Below are 16,781 nucleotides of genomic sequence, written 5' to 3'. Positions count from 1 at the left end.
GTTTCACTGCATGGGAACGGCTCCTGAGATGATTGTCGGGACAGGTGCCAGTTCTCATTCGGTAGCAGACAGAGCGAGAGAGCATCTCGCCTATGGATTTTGTCTGTAAATACAACATATTTAGCTTGTATTGTGGTTGTTTTTATTATTTGTTATTTGTCTGTGAATCCTAAACCGTGGTTCCTTCCCCTTCATCATCACTTTGCTTGATTTCAACCTCACTGTGGACTCCAGGCAGCACTGTTTTCCTCCCAGGATTCATTCTGCTCTCTCGCCGATGTCTCCTTTTGGACTGGGAGATATTTACAGGACCTCAGATCCACTCGTGACGCCTGCTACCAGTTTGGGTTGAACTCACAGATCCTGTACGATCCACTTTCTTAACCCAGACAGAACGGGCTTAATAACTGTCTCCTTGGAGCTCGTATCGATCAGCGAGTCCCATATGTGCGGGATAATGGATTCAGAGTATCGGGAGGCTGACGACGGGAGCAGAGTGATGCACCTTGCAGCCACATCGGTCGAAAGAAGAGGAATAATGGGATGCTTTCGTAATGGATATATTTCCATTTTTGTGGTTGTTTTCAGCAGATTGTTTTTTATTTTAAATGTGTTCAACAGGAGAAAAAAAAGAAAGCCCATAGAATCTGCACACAAAGAAAAGCATAGTTACATATCACGCTATTTAATTTGTTTCTTTCTGTATGTTATGTTCTCTTGGCTTGATCAACTCTCTGTCACTGTTTCAAAGGGATAAATGATCTCTCGTGGCATCACGCTGCAGCACTTGCGTCATGGCTGTGTTCAAACCAACAATAACTAAACAACCACTGTAGCCTCTACGGGTGATGGTGACATACTTATCAATTTTCTGATATCAATGTGAACAGATAGCACCCAGAGTTCAGCGGGGACGTCTCCAGGATTTGGCTATCGGTGGCCTGGGAAACACTCTCTCCACACACACACACCCCTTCTTTCCTCCAATCCCATCCCTCACCCCCTCCTCCCTTCTCTTTAATTTCCTTTTTTGTAAATACTGTATAATGCATTTTGATATCATTGACATGTTTTGATATGTCAGTCACTACCAATGAATACAGCTGAAAGTAAATTATAAATAAATCTGTCCATGTTTTTCATAGAGAACGGATGCGCTGACTATTTGGCTCACGTGGCTAAATTTCCATAAAAATGTATAGAATACAGTGACAGAATAAATGCAGACTGTATGCTAAAGATTTGTATGGTGGGGAGGATAGGACAGAGAGAGGACAGGACAGAGAGAAGCAAAACAAGCTGTGGCGTCCTCACTCTGCCCTTGTCTCCTTCTGTTTCAGTTAAATGTGACTATTGGCTTTGAATAATAATTTTGGATATTTTTTCCAAAGGGAATCTTCTCACAAAAAAAAACATGTGACATCTTATTGCAGTTTTTAATATGAAGGATTTTTATCAATTTAAAAAAAAAAACTTTTAAAAAGGTGAAAAATACTTATGAGAACCTCATTTTAAATTAAGAATAGATCAAAAGGTAACTGTGTCCTTTGCTATCCGCTCCTGTTATAGCGTTGTATAGATGGAAGCTCTCTCACTGATCCTCTCTCAGTCCTCTGTGTATATCGATCGTTGGCCATCTCTGTACTTCTATTGTGATGTATAATACTGTACCATTAGGAAGATTTGCTGGTCGGGTGGGGTGGTTCTGTTGAGTCGGGGAGGGGTGGGGGATTCAAGGGAAGGGGATATGAATGATTTTCCTGTACCGTTCATGGTCCTTTCTAATGACACGGCAGTATTCAATATGAAGCAGTCTGTCTCTTGGGTTTGCTTTGTATTTACATGGTAGGATAGTTCAGAATCTTGTCTTAGGGACTTAGGTGTCTTGTGTAGGTAATAAAGATGTTCTTTGTATGTTTCTTTATATTGTAAAGTTTCTTTAGACTGAAAGAAAAACAGATAATTTGCTTATCAAAAAAGAAACAATGCATCAATAATAAATGTCATTTGATTTTTCCTGGTTGTTTGAATCTCTTCCTCTGAGCTCTCATTTAGCTTTCAACCCCCATCGTATCCACTTCATAAAGACTAGTTATATACAATGTAGGAAAGCATAACTAAAGCCTTTTTTTGGTAAATGATGTTAATATTTGACCAACACATTTCCAGTGGGTGCATCCTCTTCAACATTTGTACATTTCAATAATTTGTTTAATTATATATCTGCATGTTATTTAAAGGAACAGTGTATAGGATTGACTGCCATCTAGCGTTGAGGTTGCACATCCTAAATAACAGAATACCGATACTATAAAACGTGGAGGTACGACATAGCTGACTCCATGGAAGAGGACCTGCTCCCTCATTAGATATAACAGGCTCATCCTGAGGTAACAAAAACAAAACGCTTCTTAGTGTCAGCTGATTATGCACTAATAAAAACATAATTGAATATTATATTAAATTCCTGCCAATAAACACCCCTAAATCCTCCACACTGGACCTTTAAGGTGACAGGTTGGCAATGGCAATCCTAGCCTCACATACGGAGACTTCATCGCCACAGTGTTGTGCAGAGACTGATTAAGGATAAAGGTTAACTTAAGAGGACTTCCTGCACCTAAATCGGTGGAAAGGATTTGCTTTAAGATTGAACTGTTCCATCATACGCACTGATTTCAGGCCTTACCTGGACATACACCTGTAAAAATAAATTATTAATCTTTAATTTAGGTTATCTGCAACTGGTTTCTACCAGTTTTGGTTTGGGTTAAATCCACACATCATGACTCTGCTACTAATTTTGAGTCGGAACGTGGCTTATTACAGCTCCAAATAAGCAAGAGACAATTAAGGACTGACAGTAAAACTAACTATATAGCTCTGCTTTGTACATTCAGGAGCTAAATGGCAATTATGCCATTTTTGTGAGATAATGGAAATTGAATGCTCTTCTGTGGCTATGGTTCAACTTATATGTGCTTTCAATTTCCTTAATGGGGCACTATGTAGTTTTAGAGCAGAAACTCAAACTCAGAATTTTAATATTTACAATATTAATGAGGTACTGATATAAACTCGTAAATATTCATCTTTTTCATAACTGAATAAACAAGCTGTTCTGCAGCTGAAAGGTGGCAGGGTCTGCCATATATAAACAAAGAGCAACAGTATGAAATTATGTTGTCCTTTAAGTTTTGTTTGTTTATTCAGTTTATCCAGTCATGAAAATGGAAGAGTTTGTTTATTTAGTTTGTTTAGGCATGAAAATCAATCAGTTTTTCTTCTGATTCAAATTTCTCCCCCAAAACTACATAGTGCATCTTCAGGGACTTACAGTGCTCTGCTTTGCACACTCAGGAGCTGAATCATTGGCAATAATGCCATTATATGTGCTTTTAATTTTCTTAAGAAATATACATATACTTCATAAATAGTATTTTTGCACTATTTCTGAATTATGAATGAATCCTTAGCTATGTTAATATAGTCACAATCTGTCAAACACATTTTGTGGCTGTTTCATGCTGAACATTTACCTTACAAGTACCTAAGCAGTACACAGTTGGACTGATTTTGATATTACAAATGTAAATCTTCATCCCTGTTGGTGCCTGTGAGGTCAAACATTAATATGCATGAACAGGTCCAATAGACGTGCAGCAGCTCAAGGTTAACAGGAAGCAGCTCGTTGTGATGAGCGAGAGGCCGCGGCGAAGTCAGTTTGATACTGTATGGTCAACAACCTATAGCGGTGCCACTGCGCTCGTCTTCCCCAACAGCAAGCTGACTTCGCCACATTGAACTGGAGGAGAGGTTGCTCAGGACCAAAACAAGCCTCTGCACAGAAAGAGCTGGGAGGTAATGTTCCGTTTATTTTGATAAACGGGCTCATCCCGTATGACACTCCGACTGTCTCGCTCTAGCTGAAGTCGATATAAGCAGTGGCCCGTTGCAAAACGACATAAAAACAGACGCTTAATGTCCACTGGCAGCAGCTAGCAAGATTACAGCTAATGCTAGCTCGCTAGCGTCAACTTCAGCGGCTAACGACCGTTAGCAGTAGCCTGCTAGCCGCCTGAAGAGCGGTAGGATACTTGTCAGAAACTTCTGGAAAACGTGCGGCTAGCCCGGCTGCTATTATTCAAAATACATTATTGAACCGAAAAAGTTACAGGTGAATAGTGATTTTAATAACTCTGTTAAACTGCCCATTGATTATCAGTCGCAGTCATGGATACTTTTGGATGGCAGTTGTTGTTTTTTACTGTAGATGCTATGTTAGCTTAAAAGCTATGGGTAAGGAATTAGCTGATATTGTTGATATTGTAGCAGCGGGTAAATCTTTCAGCAGTGATTTAGCTAGATTTATATTGGAGCTCCGGATTGCAACAGTCAAACACTTCAAAAGGGTTGTAGTTTTTAAATTGTTCATCTTCTTTCTCAGAGTACCCGACTAATGAGTGAAGACGAGGACATTATGGACGTCTCTGATGGCTATGAGGGTGCGCAATCAGCAAAGAAGAATGGACGGACCTCGTTGCTGGACAGCGGGGAGGACTTTGAGCTTTTAAACGATGAAGACATTGACGACGCCCCCCCTCCTCTGGAAGATGCCGGGGGTGGGAAAGGGAGAAGCACGGATGAGACTGAAAAGAAAAACGCAGATCCAGATCCTCATCCTCCAGTTCCAGTGGATGAATGGTTGGATGTATTAGGTATGTGACAAAAACCTCATGGTAAACTGTCAGGTTGTAGCAGAATCGACTATATAGTTATAAGACAATATTGCTGATAGAGAAGTCAAATCCACACCCTGTCCCAAGGTGTTGTCATTCCCCTGAGCAACGCTTCTGGCTTGTGGTTGCTCCTCGGTCACTGGTCACTGGACATGGATCAGCGGTGTAACTGACTGAATATAATACCATTGCGTTTGTGTCCAGGTAATGACCAGCTGAAGAAAAAAGTCCTGGAGGCAGGGGAAGGGCGAGACAGTCGGCCACAGAAAGGACAGAATGTAAAGATTAATCTTAAAACATACCTGAAGGATGGGACGCTTGTAGAGGAGCAGCCTGACCTCTGTTTCACTCTTGGAGATGGAGATGTGATCCAGGTAAAAATGAATAATTAACGATACTTTTTAAATAAGAATGATTTCGCAGTACTAAGAATTACGTGTATATATATCTCATTTTTTTAGGCTCTGGATCTCACGGTGCAGCTCATGGAAATGGGAGAGAAAGCCCTCGTTCAAACCGATGCAAAATATGCGTATGGTGCCTGGGGGAGGTAAGGATGTGTTTAAATCTAACTGCTTAAAGCTGTATCAACTGCAGCTCCCATGTAAGCAAAAAATTACAATCTGCTTCCTCAAGTGATGTTTCTTTATCTTTCCAGTCAGGAACCCGAGGTTCCCCCCAACGCTGAGCTATCCCTAGAAGCTGAACTGCTAGAAGCCACTGATGCCCCAGACCTGGAGCTGCTGCCCCCTGCAGAAAAGATTGCCCTGGCAAGCCATAAGAGAGAGAGAGGCAACGCTCATTATCAGCGTGGGGACTACGCTTTTGCTGTCAACTCGTATAGCATTGCCCTGCAAATAACAGAGTCTAGTTCTAAAGGTGAGATACAGGCCAAGGAGTCAGGACTCAGTGAAAAGTCTATTACAGTTGTGTTTCAGAGGACTTGCATGGTACTTAAAGAGTTGATGCTTACTTTGATTTAGCATTTTTGGAGGTTTTAGATTTACCCTCTAAACAAGAACAACAAACATGTTTCCTTTAATGATGCTCCGATAGACATTATAACTAAATTTAATTTAAAGACTCTGTTTTTACTGGTTTATGTTGTGGTTTCTTTTGCTGCAGTTGACATTAGTGCTGAGGAGGAGGATGAGCTGATGGATGTCAAAGTGAAGTGTTTAAACAACATGGCTGCTTCTCAGCTAAAACTGGACCACTATGATGCAGCACTTAAATCTTGTGTCTCAGCACTGGCACACCAGCCAGAGAACATAAAAGCACTTTTCCGCATGGGCAAGGTACACTTCGCTTTTGTTGTTTCACTTTCACTGTTAGTCTTCAATATATTGTTTTCATAATTATGTGTTTTTTTTACTCAAGGTGTTAGCCTTGCAAGGTGAATACACAGAAGCCATTCAGACATTGAGGAAGGCACTGAAGCTGGAACCAAGCAACAAGGTACTTTTGGGCTCTTTACATTAATTGTTCTTAAAAACACAGCTTTTAGTATGGAGAAATGGTAGTTCTTTCTTTTTTCCCCCAGTAGATGGCGCCATAGGGTAAAATATCTAATCACTTGGTTTGTAGTGCAAGGTCAGGTGGACTGCTGATTCATCATTTCAGAGGATCTGTTTTCATGTTGTTGCTGTAAATAGGTTTGCCCTGCACCCCAGCCATATCTAATACCTAGCCACTGTTACTGTTCTCCTGCGCATACAGTCAGGCCTATGTGATTCTTTGGCTGCACGAGGCCATTTAACAGAGCCCAGCTCAGTGCGTGGGCTTCTTGGATCAGCTGTGAGCTGCAGCAGCATGGTACTCATGCCCAGAATCCTCCACTTGAGTCCTACACCAATCTGTCAAACAGCACATGGCCTGGCCACCACTTAAGCGTTTCATCCAACATTTATATTATATGGTGGATTTTTGTTTTTAATGGGTCTGTGTGCAGTTACAAGTCTTTTCATATCTGAAGTGCAAATATGCATGTTGTAGATTGTCTGCATACAAGCTTGCATACATTTATTTTTTCATCTGTTTTAAATCGTATACATCTAATTAATCTAAAATGCATGTTTGATGCTTTCATATCTCATTAGCTAACATTAACCTAAGGAGACCTAATTTACCTGTTGGGCCACAAACTTAAGAAAATGCAGTTTGAGTTTACCTGAAAATAGCAGGTAGTCGTAGATGTTGCTCTTGTGTAGATGTTAAAGATGCAAGCAAAACAACACCGTACATAAAATAGGCACAGCAGAAACATCCGGTCGGACCATCGTGTTTGACTGAATATCTTTTAGATGTAACAATTATGGCTGAAAAATTTCACATATCTCTGTAATGCAAATCAACCACCAGTTGCCTTACCAGAAGTCCCTGTTGTTGTTAATGTGATGTCACGTTGATTCAGTCTATAGCAGGCTCTTTTGCCTGGTTGTGGTGTGTCAATACATTCTTTTCCACCATTTGTATGTTTGCAATAATGTCTGTGTCAACACACATTTTTAACGTGGTGCAAGATCAGTTGTATTAACATTAAAACAGTCTCTTAGAGCCAAAATAATTAACCGAATCCCTAAATAACATCATGCTCTAACACCAAGAACTGTGGGTGTGTTTCAGCGACAATACCAGGACGCTGGCATTATAATCAATGAGGCGGTCCTCAACAGGCGCAGGCGTCACGGAGTGACAGGCTGACGCGCTGTCGCTCTATTCTCCTGGCACGGACAGACTCGCTGTCTAAATTTTTTACACTGGTGTCAGCTATTCACGCCCTTTATCTTCAACTCAAACGGATGAGAGGAGATTTATTTGTCTCGGGTTTTTTTGACATGACACACAGTCGTGACAGTTCCAGTTTAAACAGCTCCAGACTGTTTCAGCACAGTAAAAGGGCACACATATGCTGTTGGGACAGGATGTTACATGTTATTTTATCACTGCCCTGGGGACAAGTCACTGTCATTCTTGTCATTTGGTGGGTAGCTGATTGCACAATAGTGGTGCCAACTTGCCAAGCGTGCCCTGTTCAAACACTGTTGTATGTGTATCTGCTTACTCTTAGCATTAGACACAAACAGGCAAATCCTCAGGGTAGGTACTTGCACAGACACTCAAACTGACACACATTTGTCTCTAAAAGTAGTTCTCAAATCTAAAAATACTATTAAGTGAACATGGCTGTAAACTCCCTGTAATGGTGCTCCACCCATCTTTCTGAAGTCCCCAAGCATAAACATTTTTGTTGTCTCTGAAAGCATTGGTTTGATTAGTCACTCACCAGTTTTAAGAGCATTAAAGTGACTCAGATCTGAGACAGTTTTGGAACAATAACTAAACTCATATCCTGGAATTGTGTGGACATGTGGGTTGGATTGCAGGCTAATTCTGTGATTCAAGCCTGAGATTTCTTGTGAGATGACAAAGAACAGTAGAAACATTATTTCCAGCATCAACAATCATAGTAAAATGGTCCGTCATATTCTTTTTGAAAAGCCTTGTCAAGTCATTTTTCATGCTTTCCTTACCACTTGGTGACCACTTATGTCTGTTGATGTAAGGCTATTGTCATCTTGACACATTCCCATTAACAAGGAAATCAGTCTTGCGTTGTTATACAGTAGCAGGACTTTGTTTTCCTCGATGAATTAGTGAGGGCTTTGGCTGCAGCACCTATTTGTCTTGTCTCATCTGTGCAGACTATCCATGCAGAGCTCTCCAAGCTGGTGAAGAAGCACTCGGAGCAGAGAGGAGCAGAGCAGGCCATGTACAAGAAGATGCTGGGTAATCCAAGTAGTAGCAGCGGCAGCACACAAAAACACCAGGCCAAGTCTTCATGGGTGAGACAGTCATTCAGTGTTGAAGATTTTGAGAATACGTCAGTCTCTGTCCATTATCACATGATGCTCATGCACTTTTGGAGTGATATGTATGTTATCGTCAAGGGAACCTTTGTGTGATGATAAACCAAGAGTGTCAGTTATGTTTATCAATTTTTTAAGTTGGATGTCTTGCTTTGAGTTTTTTATTACTGTCAACCTACTTAACATCCACTCTCTACTTCTTTCTTTTCTCCAGGGTCTCAGCTGGAAGTGGCTATTCGGTGCCACTGCAGTAGCCATTGGTGGTGTAGCATTATCCGTCGTCATAGCTGCTAGAAATTAAACGGAGCCTGTACTGATGGCCTGACCAAGCCCCGCAATTTAAGAGTCTAAAAACAGAAGCACATCTGGCAGTGCCTTCTGACCTTTGGTGAAAGGTCGTGGAAGTCGGTCAGATGCCTCTACACGGTCACTTCTCTGCTATGTTTGAGAACTGTATGTGACCAACAACAAAACATCAATATTTGCATACGGGAACAGTAATTCCAACCTTATAAATGTGTAGGTGAATGCATATCCGTCACGTTGCCAGACACTGTTTTCTTTTGCTGCCATTGTTTCTGTCTATGGTAATTAATGTTGATAATTTGAGTATGAGAATGAAAAATAATTTACCATAGATTCAGATAGGAGCTATTTATAAATATTTTTCCCATTTAAAATAGCTATTGTGATATGGTCCTATGTCATGCTATAGTTTTAAAGCGTCAGGTTGTGCAAGTAAATTGATATTTCCTATTTCCAAGAGAGAATATGTGATTTTACGGTACAATATTTCATATGGAGTGGTGTACGCAGATGCTCTATTATTTCAGGCCCACAGGATGGTAAGGTGGCTGTCTTGTGTGCCAGCTCACACACACCGTTTCTACAGACACTACTCATCGCTAAGTGAACACCAAAATAGAGGCACCTGCGGGATTTTATACAATGCAACATTCAGTTTTTGCACACGTTGTTTGTGTGGTGAATCAGTTCTGTGGTGCATGTTAAGGCTGGTGTTTTTGTGCTTTTGTTCCTACCCACCTCATTAACATATACAGAGAAGCAAAAATATAAAGAAACACCTCACAACAATGTGGTTTTAAGAAGAAAAAAAACACAACAAACTGCAGCCTCAAAAAGCACTGTGGAATTGAATCAACACCTATCTGACACAGTGTCAGCAGCAACAAAGTCAAATAATAACGTTTCACAATGCACAATGTACATGAGTGTCTGTTTGCAATTCAATGCTGCGGTGTTTCTATATTTCTGGTCACTTGTGTATATACACACATTAAAGCATCAGCTAAAGTAGATCTGCTGCCAACATTTGTTAAATGACTAGTTTCTTGTGGATAAAGGTGCAGTTATTACCTTTTTAAAACAAGTACAGAGAATGGTACAAAATTTCTCAGTGAAGTGGTTCTGAATAACACTGAAGGAGAGTTTATTTTTATTAATCAATTTCAGTCAATTATACCTCAATTTCTGATGATTAAGACCAAATGTTGAAGGATAACCTTTCAAGTACAATGCTGGGTGTGTATGTTTTTTCTTTTTCCTCCCCTACACTTTTTGCCTGTGAAAATTGTCCTTAAATTGTTTCTTTTATTTATTTCACTGTTTTTGATTATTGCTTTCCAGCACAGTTAATGTGACATCGCTGAATCTGTGGCTTCTTCAGAGTAGATGGTAGATGGCCTACAGAGCCAAAAGTTGCATAAACTCTGTGACAGCTGGTGGGAAGTGAAGTGGCTCCTGACATTCCCCGCATTTGTTAATTTTATATTCATCACAATAAAATGTGTCTGTTATCAAAACTTCAGTTTCCTTTTTTTTTGTATCGTGTCAGAATTTCTGTTCCGTTCGTCGACAAGGCATCCAATGTTTTTCTGGACTGATTTCCTGAAGTGTTTCCTGGTCCACTGGCATTAATGCCTCGTTAAACTGGCCTGGGACGCTTGAGAAATATCAGACATCTGTCATTAAAATGTGTATGAAAACAATCCTCTTATTTTTTTATAACAATATGAGAACTTGGATGCATTGGCATTTAAAATGGCATGTTTGTTTACAGCTACACATCCCAAATTTTCTGGATATTCCCAAACTGGGGTTTTTTTTTTTTCTTTTTCTTTCCAGACATTGACGTATCGCTGACGTAATCAGATGACCTATCGTTTCTCTCTTCCTACGCATGACTGATGTGCAAGTCTCATTCCCTAAATACATTTTTTTTTTTTGCCAACCATTGATAACAAAAAAATATATAATTACAAAGTACAAGCATTAAAACATCATCTGCTTCACGTGTCGACTCCGAATTAGTTGTAAAAAAAATAAATAAATAAAATAAAATGAATAGTGCTCACCTCTCAACAATCAGGTAATATCTCTCCATTTAATACATTTTAAATTATGATTTTTTTTTTTTTTTACTGCAGCGTAAATGTGATTTCCTGATACAACACGTGTGACTATATAGGGCTTCATTACTGCTCAGTGACCTCATCGTCAGTGAGCAGTCATTGAATATTCATTGAAAAGCAACGGGAGTTCTCGGTTTACGACAGAGTGCGTCCGTGCGCGTGGTGGGAACGGTAGCAAGATGGCGGCGCTGAAGGAGGAGCAGTGCTACGGACTGTCCTGTGGAAGAGTGAGCAACGGTAGCAATGTCTCCGTCTTTCACGTCAAACTCACTGACAGCGCGCTGAAGGCGTTTGAAGGCTACCAGAGCAGCAAGGTAAACGAGCCCTTTTCGCTTCTGTGACATTTTGGTTCGCGTTTTTTAGAAAAGTGTGTCCGGGGCGGCTGTGACAGGCAGAGTGAGGTCAGTCCCCACTGTGTCTGCCGCTGCCGCTGCTGCCTACACGCTGCGATACACAGCCTCAGCAGGCTGGCTCTGGCTTGGCTAATTTGGCTTGTTAAGTGTCTAGTTTAGCTCTGGCCAGGGCTGACTGGTGTCGGTTGTTGGGTAGCTTGTTCAGTCTTCTGTTTTAATTACACTCCCGACTGTTGAATAGTCGGTCATTTATCAAGCCCTAGTTAGTTATTTCATTATATTTGGGTGTTTCGTTTTTAACACATTTAGCTGTTAACTGTTGTTGTTTTGTTTGTTTTTTTTGCTAACTTATCCTACAGGATAACCTGTATGAATTTTTCAGCGAAATCATTGGAGCAACTTCTGTCGTGTGTACAAATGTTTCCAGAAAGTTTGTCAAGCTGTCACAAAGAAAACAAAAAAAAAAAAATCTGGCAAACCTTGTTAGCTAAACTAGCCAAGCAGCAGCTGCCCACACACATAATGGTGAGAGCTGCTAGCCCTGTCTTTCTCGCTCACTTTGATTTTTGTTTGAAAGAAAGAAAAGCGTTGCCTTGGTTGAGTATCTAATGACAACATGGTGAATAATTTTGGAAAAGTACCCAGTATTCATCCGAGAGATCTCTCCTCCCAACCCCCCCTCACTGCCACTAAAGGCTCGTGTTCACTTGTTAGCTTCAAGTGCGTCAAAGTTGGTAAACGGCAACACATTTTCTTGTCACTAGTGGATTTTAAAGAAGAGGTTGTATTCAAGGTCTGATCTCTGAAATGGCTCTGCTGCTGCTTGCTCGGCTGCTCGTGTAGAGAGAGACAGAGCTATAAGTCTGGTGATGGCCATCTAACGTTTCAGCTTCTATAAATATTTGACAGGGAAAACCTGCCAGGCCAGGAGTAAAGGGCCTTATCTCCAGCTTCAGTGGTTGTGTGCAGCAGGACTGCAGCTGATAAGCCAGAACAATACAATCGTGATAGGTAATTGGGGGACGACTAGTTGTGGGAGGAGTGTTTATTAAACTAATGTGACACACAAAAGAAATGGTCAATAAAGGGTAGTCATCAGTAGTCATTTTGGCAAAGAGATTTAAAGACTTTTTTAAAAGGGCGACCTTTTAAAGACAGTTGTCACATTTTTGCAATGATAAGCATCTGTTTAAGTTGCGCTTTTGAATTATCAGAAGATTAAAAAAGTTGAAGCATACTAGACACACTGCTCGACAAAGTAGTCGGGCTGCCAGTGTTATTTTCATTATCACATAATCTGCTGATTATTTTCACAATTAATCATTTAGTCTATAAAATGTCCAGAGCCCAAAGTGACATCCTCAGATTGCTTCTTTCGTCCAGTCTATGAAAAGCAGCAAATCCTTTACAATTAAGAAGCTGGAACCAGCAATTTTCTTGACATTTTTGCTTAAAAATTGACTGAAATGATTTATAGATTATCAAAATAGTTGCCAATCTCTTTTCTTACGAGCAACTAATCGTCGCAGCTCTAGAAAGTAGTATGGCAGGTTTCACTATCTATCAGCTTGCAAGGCTAATGTCAGGTAACAAAAACAAACAAAAAACAAACTACCTAAATTTTAGTAAAATAATGTTTAAAAATGGATCAGAAATCATAGAAAAAATAATGTCTTACTGCTGGTCCTTTTTGTTTGTGCAATTGGTTTATACATGGATGATGGAAGAGGCAAAACTGAATCATGTTTAACAGTTTAATATGCATCGTTTTATGAAGAATTGCCTCCTGCACAGACTCTCAATCCCCTAAAGCTGTTTTTCTTACTGCATGCCTACTGTGTCACCTTTTCCCTGTTATTTGAGTTAAAACCCTTACTCACAGTTTGACCAGGTCAGAGCTATTGGGTAATCAAATGTCTGCATGATATAGTAGTGGCTGCTTGGTTTGCGGTGAAGGTTCAGAGCAGTAGGGTGATATGAGCGTGTGCTGTAGCATTTTGGGAATGTTATACTTAGCTGGCACAAAGGAGGGGTTTTCAACAGGTCGAGTACTTTTGTATTGGGTCTATTCTTTAGTTGACTATATGCATTGAGACGGACATATTCATTATGTATGACAATACAGTGTATTTTCTTTTTTATCAGACACGCATAAGGACCACACAGGCATACAGAAAGCAGTTGCTGTGACTTTTAACAGCTTCTGTTGCAGCCCAGTCACAGAAGATTCACACGATCACAGATGATGAGCATACATCAAACCACCCATCTGACACATAGTAATCATACACAGGCGTGTTGTGTGCCGCATGTATAAATTGATTACATAAAATGTGTGCATACATTACATTATGTTAGTATATGAACAGGTGTGTCTTCAGTCTGTTGGGTAATGTTCAGTGTTAAGAGCATGTTTATTTATTTAAAGTAGCATATCGAAATACAAAGACAACAATGAAAGCCAAACAATACGACCAGGGAGCAGTGCAAGTATATGAAGTCCCTCTACTAACACAGACCACATCTGCACAAACAGATCGAGAAAATATATTTTTTGCACAGAAAAAAATTAGGCTCTGTATTCACATTCTGTCATGAAATATAGTCAAATAAAAAGAAACAAACAGGCTCATCTGAGAAATTCAAGCTTCAGTGGTTTGTTGTTTAAGTTCAGACCAACCTAGATCAGCAGCTCCTGTGTGTTGGTGGAGAGAGTTAAGATTATTTTATATTGTAGGGGTTTAAATGTAATTTTTTATAGAAAATTCAGGGCTAATTATTATTACACATGGCACCACCTCAAACTTAAGCTCCTATTGCTTTCAGTGTGGCTCGGGTATCTTTCTAGGGGAGCTCAGCCCCCTCGGCTTTCTCATAATTCAAACACTGGCTGGCACCCAACAGCGGAGCTGAGCTGGGAACTTGGTAAAGGAAGAGGAAGAGCTACAGAAAGACACACGCCTCTCAATATAAAAGTGGTGCCATAATCGAGGATGTAATCAGACAAAGCTGAAAATGTTTACAACTCCAGTTTTGCCATTGTTTTAGTGGAAAATGTGTGTACTCTGGCAGGCACCTGCTTTTATAAGGAAGCTTAAAGCTGTTCCCAGGCCAGTGTACAGCATAATCGCTTTAGCTAGCAACAGAAATACAGCTAGAACAGTTGAACTCTTAAGTGTGTCATTGTAGAGTCACTAAACAAGGCTTGTTTATCATTCCAATGTAAGCTAATCGAATGCTAAATGATGTCAAAACTGATTCAGGCAAGCTGTCATGTAGTCAATTTCTCTGTAATGTAATCAAGTGAAAACTGTGTGACTACTTGTTATTGTGTTTCTGTAACTATATTGTGCAATACCAGTCAACGAGTAGCATTAGTGGAGTGTATTGACGGCTTCCTGTATGAGACGTGACTGTCAGCTGGTTTTCCGTCAGTACGTCTGAGGACAGACTGAACTGGAGCTCCTGCTGCGGGACTGGCAGCCCAGAGACTCACTCTTTCTTTTTTTATTGGCTGTGATATAAGCAAGGGAATGAGTAAGACTACTTGTGTCATCAAGCTGAAGGTTATGTAGAGTAAAGATAAAATTCATAATAATGTCTCTGGATGACTGTTGTTACAGCACAGTGCTGGAATACACAGGGTTTCCCCGGATTCAGTCATACTCAGAGTCGTTTTCTCTACTGAAACAGACAAATAGAATAGGATGCCCACAAAAATATAAGCCTTAGCACTGAACTCGAAGCTTGTCTCAAATATGAAGTGAACATTCATAGGCAGTCCAGGAGGGCTTGCATATGAAGTGCATTAAATCTTGTGTGCTGGCTCTGCAGTATTACACTGGTGAGAGATGAGAAGTCCCATTTGAATGTTAAAACCTCTTGTTGGCCCAAGTCATATCTTTTGTCTTGTGGCGAGGTAATGGATTGGCAGTTATATGCTGAGAGTATGAATTTTACATTTTTAAGGAAATACATCACAGTGGGGGGACACCCATATTGTGGTTGGCAATTTACTCAGTGTTGCATTTACATTTTAAGACCTGGCATGAATTTCAAGTAACTGTAATGAGTATAATGACTCATTTAATGATTTGATCTTAAATCCAGTTCATTTTTAATTAGAAGGTATTAAAATGATACCTTCTGGTTTGGTTACAGACTGCTGTGGTAGGCATGTTGCATAAAGACAGGACCAAGTAAAAAAGGCAACAATAAACATATCATGACTGTCAAATTACAGTGTGACGGTGCCAGAATTGAGAATAGTTGAGTTGCTTAACAAAGTTCTCAGGAAACTCATTTGTGCTCATGTGCAGATATAGCCCCTGTCATTAGTCGGATAATTGATTATTTGATAGACAATTAGTTGCCAACTATTTTTGATAATCGATTAATCTTTTAGTCATTTTTTAAAGCAAAAATGTCAAACATTTGCTGGTTCCTGCTTCTTCAATGTAAAATTTTGTTGCTGTTCTTTGTCATTTGTCATAGTAAAGGAAGAGTCTTTGGGTTTTTGACTGTTGTTTGGACAAAAGAAGTAATGTGAATACATGACTTCTAGTTATATTTAGATTGGGTGGTTTGGCATTGAACTGTGTATTGGTGGAGGATGTCTTCTTCAATCTGGTTGGATGAGCTTTTTACCACAGAAAGTGGAACTGATTGCATTATGACAAGCAGGACTGATCCACTCAGCTTGCACTTTGTTGTTTTCACCAGGTAAACAAACACCTTTTGAGTATTGGAATTTGTCTGTTTTCATAGGTGAAACAACAACCTCTCCATAATCAATGATCTGAAAGCCTTCCAGATTTCAAATTACAAATAACTTTTTAAGTATTTATCTGCTTGTCCATTCACCGCAAATGCCCATCTTAAAGTTAAAAATGTCACTCAGTTTTACATCGTTATAAGCCCACAAGAACATGATATGCAAGCTGAGCCCCCTAACATCAGAGCCATGCTGACAAAAACAAAAACCAAATCAAGACAAAGACAAATCAAAAATAAGTTTGTTTTTATCACATCCCCCATTTAGAGATGCTACTGTTTGCTCTGTAAAATGAATAGCTGAATAAATAAAGGAGAGAATAGACCTCAAATTTTGTTAAAAATATCGGAGCATGGATAACTTTTTTAAAAAGTCAGATGCTACAGGTTTTTGTGCAGGTGATCAATCCTCAGTTAAGTACTTTTGGTGACAGGCTATAGCCCTCACTAAGGAGGTTGGTTTACACCAGTGGTCCTCAAACTTTTTGTGGCATGCCCTTCTTTGGAAGCCATTGGTTCACGACCAATAACATCATTATCAATAATCGGGGAAGCAACTTATAAAAAAGGGTCCAGGTTGAATTTTAGTTCAGTAAAAGTCAGCACGATGGCAGC

At 39.9% G+C, this 16,781-nt stretch overlaps 2 protein-coding genes across 4 annotated transcripts in view; both read left to right on the top strand.

Moving 5' to 3' along the window:
* Positions 1-3,769: 3,769 nt before the first annotated feature.
* fkbp8 (FKBP prolyl isomerase 8) lies at positions 3,770-10,431 on the top strand. Of its 2 annotated transcripts, none has more exons than XM_073476688.1 (9): positions 3,770-3,861; positions 4,448-4,718; positions 4,944-5,113; positions 5,201-5,289; positions 5,398-5,618; positions 5,865-6,037; positions 6,120-6,197; positions 8,444-8,584; positions 8,823-10,431. In XM_073476688.1, exons 2-9 carry the CDS (start codon positions 4,460-4,462, stop codon positions 8,907-8,909), a joined length of 1,218 nt encoding a protein of 405 aa, XP_073332789.1. In that variant the 5' UTR covers positions 3,770-3,861; positions 4,448-4,459; the 3' UTR covers positions 8,910-10,431. The 2 variants fall into 2 exon arrangements, with proteins under 2 accessions (XP_073332789.1, XP_073332791.1); XM_073476690.1 differs by lacking the exon at positions 3,770-3,861 and adding an exon at positions 4,097-4,177 and having other exon boundaries at positions 8,823-9,008.
* A 788-nt stretch (positions 10,432-11,219) lies between these two features.
* ell (elongation factor RNA polymerase II) overlaps positions 11,220-16,781 on the top strand; it is a 36,029-nt gene continuing 30,467 nt past the window's right edge. For both annotated transcript variants that reach the window (XM_073476037.1, XM_073476036.1), the window contains exon 1: positions 11,220-11,354. In XM_073476037.1, coding sequence (XP_073332138.1) covers positions 11,220-11,354 — 135 coding nt within the window. The remainder of the gene's footprint in view (positions 11,355-16,781) is intronic.

Source organism: Pagrus major, chromosome 11, assembly GCF_040436345.1.
Source record: "Pagrus major chromosome 11, Pma_NU_1.0".
In the NCBI taxonomy this organism is placed as follows: domain Eukaryota; kingdom Metazoa; phylum Chordata; class Actinopteri; order Spariformes; family Sparidae; genus Pagrus; species Pagrus major.
Note: the sequence above shows the minus strand (reverse complement) of the source record. Positions and strands in the feature narration are given on the sequence as shown.